Source organism: Nycticebus coucang, chromosome 21 (assembly GCF_027406575.1).
Source record: "Nycticebus coucang isolate mNycCou1 chromosome 21, mNycCou1.pri, whole genome shotgun sequence".
Taxonomy (NCBI): domain Eukaryota; kingdom Metazoa; phylum Chordata; class Mammalia; order Primates; family Lorisidae; genus Nycticebus; species Nycticebus coucang.
In genome coordinates, this window is record NC_069800.1 from 67,292,070 (window position 1) to 67,302,261 (window position 10,192).

Genomic DNA, 10,192 nt, shown 5'->3' on the forward strand with positions numbered 1-10,192 from the left:
AGGTCAGCAAGTAGCCTCTCCCTGTGGAGTGTTTGTCCAGATGACCAAGTGTTGTGTATAGGACGGTGTTGACAGGCACGGCCAGGCAGCTGCCCTCCTGCAGTGCCCTGCGTCTGCTACACAGGATGGTGTTGACAGGAGTGGCCAGGCGGCTGCCCTCCTGCAGTGCCCTGTGTCTGCTTGCTTTGCAGAGGCCACAGACACGCCAATCGTCATACAGCCTGTGTCTGCCACTGAGACCACCCAGCTCACGGCTGACTCCCACCCCAGCTACCACACTGACGGGTTCAACTAAGTGCAGGAGGAGCTGTGGCCAGAGGCGGGACCAGTGCCTGCCCCCAACCTTAGCATCATGAACTGTAGTCACAGAGATGGGGAGGCTGCCACCTACCTGCCGCAGCCGCGCTGGGCCCCTCCTGCCGCCTCCATGCCCGCCCAGCATCGACCCTTGACCCACGAAGTGCGTAGCATGCAGTATTTAAAGCAGTGTAGCTACGGTCTTCTTCTGTTTTTCCTTCTTTACTAGCATGTGTGAGGTTGTGTTCCATGTCTGTGTTGTGGACGTGCTGCGGCTGGGCTGTGGTAGCTGGGTGAGGGAGCTGCCTTGGGCTTTCGGTCAGGTCCATCTAGTGAGGGTTGACCATAGCCGCCAGATGCTGCCTGGCCAGGTGGGCAAGGGATGGAGAGAACTGTCCTTTCTTGTCCTGTGGTCTCGGTGGTGGGAGGCAGGTATTGCCCACAGGAATGGTGACTCGGTGTTGGCTGCAGGGTCTGGTCTGTGCTCTATGTTCCCAGCCCCAAGGCCACAGCAGGTGATATCACCTGCTAGGGAAGGGGCTGGGCCACGTCCTCCCAGCACCACCAGCTTCCTCGTCTGCTCCACGGTGCTTGTATTGGGCACAGCTCACATGGCTCTCTTCACCTGTTGATGGGGCCTCCAGCAGGGTTGTTCCTGGGGTCAGTCTGTGACAGGTGGTGTAGGAGCCCATCTGAGCCTGAGGCCACGCTCTGCAGTGTGTCTTTCTTGGGTCTCCTTGTCTTGTGGCTGTGAGGTTCCTATCTTTGGAGCTGTGTCCTTTACCAGTGTCTTTCCCCAGACAGCAAGCTGGACTATTTGGGCCATGTCTCTCCTCTCCCCTGCCTTGGGTCCTCCACATTCCTTTAGGTCACCTGTCCTTTCTGGACCTTTAGAACTACAATGATGGGACCAGCGCAATTAGTCACAGTCCCAGGGGCTGTGAGTTCCAGTGTGGGTGGTGCATGTGTGAGCGTCCTGCCCTGGGATGGGTGCCCCCCAGGCCCCCTTCCGAGTGCTGGCCAGAGCTCCCCCAACCCCACTAGCCTTCATCTGTCCTCCATGATCAGGCAAGACCAGAGAGCTGGGTCCCTGAAGGCAGGGCCGGCTGGGCTTTGTGAACTGTTGGGAGTTGGTCCTACCTGTCTGTATCCCAGAATGGGTGGGGAGCTGAAGAAATGTAGGTATGACTTGCCCAGGGTTCAGAGCTCTCCTAGGGCCAGCAGCTGCCCTTGTCCTGGCCATGAACCCTGGAGCAGAGTCCAGGGCTGGTTTCTGCAGAACTTAACTTTGGTTGCTGCCGAGCATCTCTGACTTCCAGTAGCAATGAATATGAGGAGGAGGCAGTGGTGCCTGAGGTGGCTCTGGCTCGACCACACCAGAAGGGGCTTCCAAATCCCACTCCGCCCCACCCACCTGCTGACTCTACCGCAGCTCACCTCTGCCCTTGTTGCCCACCCAGGGCTGTGCAGAGAAAAGACATGCTAAGGAACGTGCTGCTGGTGGAAGTGCCCCTCCAGGCCCAGGAAACCTGTGTGATGGCCCAGACCATAGACCTGGCCTGGCCATGAGCCGGCTGCCAGCACCACGCCCCTGTTGTCCCATTTTGCTTTGCTTTTTATCCATTACGATGATCATGAAGACTTTGGTGAGAGGGAAGATACACATCATGATGTTAAGGAGAAATGATTTGTTAAAATCAGACCCCTCATAAAAGAATAAGAGATTTATTGTTTGACCCCTCCTGAAACAAGGGAGGAGGAGCAATAATAGGGAATCTTCTTTGCTGATCCCAATACAACAAAGAATTCAGCCTGAGATGCTGCTATAGCCAGTCTTTGTGATGTTTCTGGAGACAGCATAGGAAGTAATTTGTTTTCTCCCTAGAATGGCCAAGAGCCAGATTCAAAGCTTGGACAGCGGTGGAAAGCTGTCTGTCTGCGAGCTGGGTCCCAGCTCCACCTGGCCTTCTGGGGGTCTCATGTAGCTCTTTTATACCTGTCCCAGTGGGCCCCTTACCAGGTGGCTTCTCAGGTCCAAGATCCTATTGGCTTTTCTTACAAGTACGCAGCTCCTCCTGGGTGGTAGGGTCCGGCAGAAAGAGCAGCAGGTCAGCAAGATCATGGAACCCAGTCCATTGCATAATTTGTAAAAACCTAAATAAATCGTGATGGCCATGACAGCAGTTCTCAGAGTGATGATCATGATCACACAGCCCCAAAGCACCTGGGCATCCTAGACAGCTGGGCCCAGGGTTCTTCATGCTGCTTGACCTTGAGGCAAAACCCGTTTTCTGTGACCCTGTTGGTTGTAAGACCTTGTCTTGATTCAAGGGAAAAAATCTCCTCAGTTTCATTCTTTTTCTTGAGTGGACTCTTGGTCTCCTTTGAATAAGCAGAGCTGGTGTCCTAGGCTGGTGTCCCTGCTCACTTGCTAACACATTGGACACCCTGCCTATTGGAGGTGACGGGAGCACGGGGGCTCCTCAGCCCCACTCCAGGATGCAGCTGGGACACCTTGCCTGTTGGAGGTGATGGGAGCACAGGGGCACCTCAGCCCTACTCCAGGATGTGGCATATTGCTAGCGGGTGCTGGGTCAGTGCATGTTGGAGACCCATCAGTTCCCAGAGCAGAGGTGGCCCCTAAGGGGTCTGGCAGTGCCGACCACTTCTTACCATTGGGAAGCGCATGCAAGAGCCCATAGGCCCCAACCTGGCAGCTGCGGTGTAGATTTCTGTGCCCTCTCAGTGTTATGGACTCGTCTTGTCTTCCTTCTGGCTTTATTTTTAGCTATTACTGCTTGGAGTTTGTGAACCTCCCTGGTTCTCTGATGTGCAGTTAACGCACCAGTACCCAGTGGGACTTTTTAGAAAAAGAAACCCCAGTGTGCTACAGTTGGCAGGAGGCTCTGTCCTTGTTATCTGTGGACTTGATCCTAAGGCCCAGTCCAGGAAAGGCCTGTAGCATGAAATAGTCATGACTGTCCTCAGACCTTCGGCCTGTGTGTCACCAGCAGCAGTGCCCGTTGTCCTGTGGAGCCTGTGACAGTCTGCTCCAGTGAGCCCTGTGCAGCTGCTGGTCTGGGGTGCTGCAGGCAGAGTGCAGGTGGGTCCTATCCACCCTCCTCTGGCTCTCAGCGCACCTACCACAGGGTAGCTTTTTAGGGGGATAAAAAGTGATCTCATTCCTTCCGGTTTTCTGAGCTGTGCACCCATATGGCACAGGACTGGCCTGTGGTTAGTTTGGTTGTTAGTCATCCTCCTGTGGAATTAACAAAAGCTACATTTTTACTGTCCTTACAAGCACGGTTCATGTTGTCACATGCTGTGAATGTGGGCTGTAGTGTGTGTCCGTGTGTATGCATATGTGTGTATGTATGTATCACGCATCAGGCGTGTCATGCTGTCTGGCAGTGAAGCAAAAAGTACAATAAAAGTTGGCTCTGAAATGGCCTCTGTTTATCCGCAAGTTGGAGGGACAGGGTCTCCACATGGTTCTGAGGGGTGCACAGAGGGGAAACACCCAGGCTGTGTGTATAAGGACTGCGTGTGCCTGAGTACATCAGGCATTGTCAGCGTAAGAGTGATTGTCACAAACACCTGCCCATCCCTGGGGGCTATCATGCTCACTTACCTAACCTGCAAGAGTGACCCCATGTGAAATCTTAGAGGTAACGGAAAACCCTCCCCTCCCTTGAAACATTAAAACCAGTTTTCCAGGCAGCAGATACAGTCAGTAGCAAAGTTGCATCTGAAGGGCAGCCTGGGAATGGACTCTGCCCAGCCACATGGGAGTGGGCAGGGGCCACAGCACCATCCTACAGGGTGGGGACTGGGCCCAGGACCTTACAGGAGGTACCTCTGGGTAGATTTTTGTTTTTCTGGAAAATGGGGATAGTGTTTCCAGCCAAGTGAGGATAGGAAGTTTACTCTGAAACATACAAAACCTTGTTTTTAAAATTAAAAAACAAATGCATGGAAGTCATCTGTCCATGCACTGGCTTTGTCCAGACTGTGTTGGGTGTAAGCTGCTGTCAGGGCCTCCAGCCAACCCAGCAGTACATGCACAGGTAAGGCCAGGCTGGCTTCACAGAGTGGCTACTGTCTCACTTGTTGGAATGTTGACTTAAAAATAACTGTTGTAAAATAAATGTTTTCACTGCAGACTAGGTGTGTGTCTTATTTACTGATATCTGCAGAACCCCGATCTTGGGGAGTCTTAGACTGATTTTGCAGCTGACCTTGGGCCTCCTGGAACTTGGGACCTCACGTCCTTCTTCCTGGTTCTGTCTTTACGTCCTCTGCTTTTTGAATGCCAGGCCTGCGGTAACAGAAAGCAGCCTGTTGGCGCTGAGGTTTATAAGCCAAGGACAGCTGCAACCATACATTTAGAGCCCTCATAGGCTTGTCCAGCCCCCAACAATTGAAGCCCCAGCGGCTTCCTTATACACCCTGGCTGGCTGGCCACCCAGAGCAGGTAACGCCTTACTCATGCCCACTGGTAGCCCTGTGGCAGCCAGTAGCCCTTGATCCACCTAGCTAATCCACATGGCTAACCATTGTCAGATCTTCCCTGTTGCCTTCCAGTGCCTGCTGGTCCCAGTTTGGGAGGGGCAGGCTATGACTGCTGAGCACACAATGGGCACCATCATGAGCCAGGTCTGGACCTGAGCTGTCAGCTACACCATAGGTCTTTGTCCTGAGCTGGCAGCAGAACGTGAGGACGGGACAGAAGCCATCCAGATAGCCCTGCCTGTCCCCTGGGGCTATGACCACTGCAACTGAGCCTGTGTTCTTTGCTGGCCTTCAGGCAGCTCTGTCTCTGTGTCTGCCTCATGTCTTGGCCATGGGGAACAAATTTCCCAGGGATGTCCTTCGTCCTAATGCAGGGTGGCTAGAAATGTGGCTGCAGCAGCTCCTTTGCACCCACTGTCTGGCTATCTCCAAGCATGATAACACAGGCCTGTGCTCTGACACTGGAATGTGTTCTGAGATTCCTTTTACCTCATCACCTGGGCAAACAGAGGAGCAGGGGTCCAACTTGGCCTAGCCAAGCTTCAGTGCAGGCCGTAGCCTGGGCGGGTACCCTGAGCTCTTATGGCCTTTGCAGCTTTCCCACCTCTGCAGCAAGCATCCAGTGGGGCTCCAGGCACCCTCCTGCTTGAGGGCTAATGTGTCCCTGAGGGTGCTGTTCTGGGAGGGCCTGCCTGGATGCAGCTGGGACCAACCTAAGGCTTGTGCCCAAGGACCCTGGGGCCATGGTGACAGAACCCTTCTGGCCTAGGGAGCCTACAGGTCTGACTGACCAGCTGCAGTTGCCACCTCGACTTGTCCGTAATGCAGAATGTAGCCACAGGGACCCTTCTCCCTGGCATCTCTGGGGCAGGAGTTCTGGGCCTTCCTAAGCCCTTATGATAAGACAGTAGTTCTCAGGACTCAAAAGCATTTTAAAGCTAATTTTAATAATATTTTGGGGAAAAAACATAAAAGTACTAAGAATAATGTTAATAATTATTATCTTGAAATCTTCTGTTCAGACCTAAGAAATATGAAGTTGAGTCAGGTGCAGTGGCTCACACCTGTGTTCCCAGCACTCTGGGAGGCCAAGGCAGGAGAAGGATCCCTTGAGCTCAGGAGTTTGAGACCAACCTGAGGAAGAATAAGATCTCGGGCCAGTTGTGATGGTTCACGCCTGTAATCTTAGCACTCTCTAGGAGGCTGAGGTGGATGGATTGTCCTGAGCTCAGAGGTTTGAGACCAGAATGAGACCCCGTCTCTACAAAAAAAAAAAAGGCATGATCTCGTCTCTAGTAAAAATAGAAAAACTAGCTGGATATTGTGGTAGGTGCCTGTAGTTCCAGTTGGCAGGAGGATTGTTTGAGCCCAAGAATTTGAGCTTGCTGTGAGCTGGGACACCATAGGGGCTCTAGCCTGGACAACAGAATGAGACTCTGTTTCCAAAAAAAGTAATTTGATTCCGATTTTCCATTAAAAAAAAAAAAAAAAAAAGTGTTGAAGGCAATCTGCGCTCGATCCCCATTCCTACCCACTTCTGTCCTAGTTTTAACCTGGTCTCCTAGTACAGGCCCCACAAAGGCTACATTCTGTTAGTTTATAAAATTATATGTAAATTGTACTCTACTAAATCACCTGCAGTGTGAGTTTTTCATTAACAGTTTTTTTGAGACAGTCTCACTTTGTCACTGTCAGTAGAATGTCATAGCATTGTAGCTCACGGCAGTCTCAAACTCTTGGGCTCAAATGATCTTGCCTCAGCCTCCTAAGTAGCTGGGTCTACAGATGCCCACCACAATGCCTGGTTATTTTTAGAGATGGGTTCTTGCTCTTGCTCAAGCTGGTCTCCAACTCCTGAGCTCAAGGAATCCACCCTATCTCGGCCTCCAAGACTGCTAGGATTATAGGTGTGAGCCACTGGGCAAGGCCAGACCTGTGGTTTTCTTTCTTTCTTTTTTTTTTTTTTTTTTTTTTTTGAGACAGTCTCACTTTGTCACCCTTGGTAGAGTGATGTGGAGTCATAGCTCACAGCAACCTCAAACTCCTGGGCTCAAAAGATTCTCTTGCCTCAACCTCCCCAGTAGCTGGGTCTACAGGCACCTGCCACAAAGCCAGCTCAGTTTTCTATGTATTTTTAGTAGAGACAGGGTCTAGCTCTTGTTCACAACCTCAAACTCCGGAGCTCAAAGGATCCTCCTGCCTCAGCTTCCCAGAGTGCTGGGATTACAGATGTGAGCTACTTGCTGGGCTTCGAGGTTTATTTGTTTGTTTTGTTTTGTTTTTTTTTTTTAGAGACAGTCTCACTTTGTCGCCTTCAGAGAGTGCTGTGCCGTCACAGCTCACAGCAACCTCCAGCTCTTGGGCGTAGGCGATTCTTTTGTAGCTGGTACTACAGGCGCCTGCCACAATGCCCAGCTATTTTTTTGTTTCAGTTTGGCGGAGGCTGGGTTTGAACCTGCCAACCTCAGTATATGGGGCTGGCGCCACACACAATACAGTTTTTTTAGATTAGGTCAGGCAAGCAGTGAACTCAGTGGCTAGGGTGCCAGCCACATACACTGAAGCTGGCAGGTTGGAACCCAGCCTGGGCCAGCTAGGAAGCAACAGTGACAATTGCAACAAAAAACAGCAGGGCGTTGTGGTGGGTGCCTGTAGTCCTAGCTACCTGGGAGGCTGAGGCAGGAGAATCGTTTAAGCCCAAGAGTTTACTGTGAGCTGTGACACCACTGCACTCGTGCAGGGTGACAGCTTGAGACTCTATCTCAAAAAAAAAAAAAAAATCAGGCCAGGCATGGTGGCTTAGGCTTGTGATCCCAGCATTTGGGGAGGCAGAGGCAGGAGGATGGCTCAAGCCCAGGTGATGGGGCCCCTCCTCTCCAGCCTGGGCAACAAAGTGAGTCCCTATCTTGAAAAAAAAATCCATGTGGCTCTTGGCCTGGTCACTTACCCTAACTGCTGTACAGAACATGTTCATGAACTAATCATGATTGGCCCTGGTCTCCTTGACCACACACCTTTTTAGGTTTTCACTGTGGAAAACAAAGCTGCTGAAAGGTAGGACTGCTGAGGCGGGTTAAGCCTGTCCTTGACTGCTGGGGGTCCCCAACTGCCCTGCAGAGGAGCCTCCTGTCTTCTCACCATCCCCTCCTCGCCTCCTTGCTGGCTTTAGCGATGTTGGATGTTTTTTGTTTGGTCATTGAATTTTCTTAATTAGGTAGAGAGAGGGTTTATTATTTTTAGTGTTTCATTTATGGGATTCTTATCAAGGACACCAAGCATGGACGATGGTGGTGGTGGCAGCGGCAGGACCTCGGACAGTGGGGGTTGCAGCCCACCCCTAGGTGCCCCAGGACTGTACCCTCCCCTTGCCCCCTGTGTGCTGTGCCAGACTGCTCCCTGCCCAGTTCCCCAAGGGTCTCCCGGACTTTTGCGTGGGTGGGGCCGGCAGGGCGGTCCTTGCACAGGTAGGCACCTGGCCAGATGGTGCCAATAGCACAAAGCCCAGCTGCACCGTGAGGCTTTCAGGCGGCGGGAAGGTGGGCCCTAGTCACCCCTCAGTCCCCAGCCTGCAGCCTGGGACCCAGGATCCTGCATCTGGCATCACCAAGGCGGTGCTCAAGAACACTGCACGTGGGCGGCGCTTGTGGCTCAGTCGGTAAGGCGCCGGCCTCATATACCGAGGGTGGCGGGTTCAAACCCAGCCCCGGCCAAACTGCAACCAAAAAAAAGCCGGGCGTTGTGGCGGGCGCCTGTAGTCCCAGCTACTCGGGAGGCTGAGGCAAGAGAATCGCTTAAGCCCAGGAGTTGGAGGTTGCTGTGAGCTGTGTGAGGCCACGGCACTCTACCGAGGGCCATAAAGTGAGACTCTGTCTCTACAAAAAAAAAAAAAAAAATGCTGCACGTGGATCGAAGCCTCAGAGGAAACGGCTGCCGCAAAGAGCCTCCTGGGACCTTCATCCCGTGACAGATGTGCTAGGCCCATGTCTGTGCCCCAGAGTCACCACTTGAAGAGATTTATTCCCGGAAGCTGGGGGCCCCCACAGGCAGAGGGCCCGCTCTGGTATGTCCTTTTGCTTAGTGAACCACGGTGGCCACTGTCTTGGGGGGCCCGCGAAGAGGACGGGCATGGAGAGGACCACAGGCAGGACCTGGGGAACCCATACTGCCTGGGTTGTGGGCTAGGGGTGCGGTGGGGTCTATGGGATGCGTGTGGGCCTCCAGATTTATTGGAGAAGTGCACGGGGGCCAGCAGGCACCAGCCGTCCCTACCGTCACCACCCCGTGCTGCAGCAGGTAGTGTGCATGAGCTGAATCATAGCCATTGGTCTTCAGCAGGCTGCTGGCTCCACGGTGCCAGCAACAACAGGGCCAGCCCCCCTGTGGTCCCCAGACCCTTGCTAGCTGGCAGCTCCTGGCCTGAAGGACCCATCTCTGTGGGAGGAGTCTGTTCTCAGCCTACCCACGTGTCCACTCTAGGTCTAGAGACCCACTTGCTTCTGCTGCAGAGGGAACCCCCAGCTCTACCCCCCTAAAAAGGCCTCCTGCATGGCTCCCCAGTTCAGCTGTGGGTTCCCCAGAGCTCCGTAGTCTCCCTGGCCCTGAATCCAGGATCCCAAGCCCCTACCATGCCACCATGCTGGGGTGCAGGTCCTCAGCCCAGTTGGATACACTCAGGGCTCTGCTCTGCATGCACACTGGAGGGTGGGAGGAGGGACTGAGAAAGGTAGGAGCTGGTGCCAGGGCGGGCCTTGGCCTCCAGCTGTGGTACATGGGACCCATGCCAGTGTGGCAGCCCCAGTGGATATCACAGCTGAAGTTGCCATCCCACCCAACCCTGTCCCTCCCTGGCCATCATCCTCCATCAGACCTTGTATGTATGCCATCCTCCTTCCAACCCAAGGGCATCCAAGTCTCTGCTCCAGTGCCTTTGCACTGCTGCCCCTCCCCCACACCTGCTTCCCCACTCCTCTGCTTGAAGGGGAGGGCCTGAAAATCCCCTAACTTTGGGGTTTTCTGGCTGCCTGGTGCCTCCCACCCAGTGGAGGAATCTGTCTAGCTCTGCTGGTGTTTCCCCTTGAATGCCCTTTTTCCAGGACTCATCCTGGAGCACGTGGAGCTATAGGAGGCTGGGGCCCCAGAGTCCAGGCACATTTGCTACATTCTTCCTGACCCCAGGAGGCCCACTTCAGAATCCCAGATCCTGCCTACTGTCAACATCAGTGTGACAGCAACATTGCCTTGTGCTAAGGCTAGACCCTGTCCCCTGGCATGGGGCATTGCCGGCTCCCATCCCACCAAGCCAGGGTACCTGTCACACTTGTGAGTCCGTGGGGAAAGGGCGGCACCTCATGGGCTGACGAACCTGAGATTGACCCTGGAGACT

General features: G+C 53.6%; 1 protein-coding gene across 4 annotated transcripts in view; it reads left to right on the plus strand.

The window, feature by feature from the left end:
* Nucleotides 1-4,458, plus strand: part of DNAJC5 (DnaJ heat shock protein family (Hsp40) member C5) — a 36,139-nt gene extending 31,681 nt beyond the window's left edge. For 3 of the 4 annotated variants that reach the window (XM_053574940.1, XM_053574942.1, XM_053574941.1), the window contains exon 5: nucleotides 192-4,458. In XM_053574940.1, coding sequence (XP_053430915.1) covers nucleotides 192-295 — 104 coding nt within the window. In that variant the 3' untranslated portion in view covers nucleotides 296-4,458. The remainder of the gene's footprint in view (nucleotides 1-191) is intronic. The other variant, XR_008376653.1, reaches the window with a different exon arrangement.
* The last annotated feature ends 5,734 nt before the right edge of the window (nucleotides 4,459-10,192 follow it).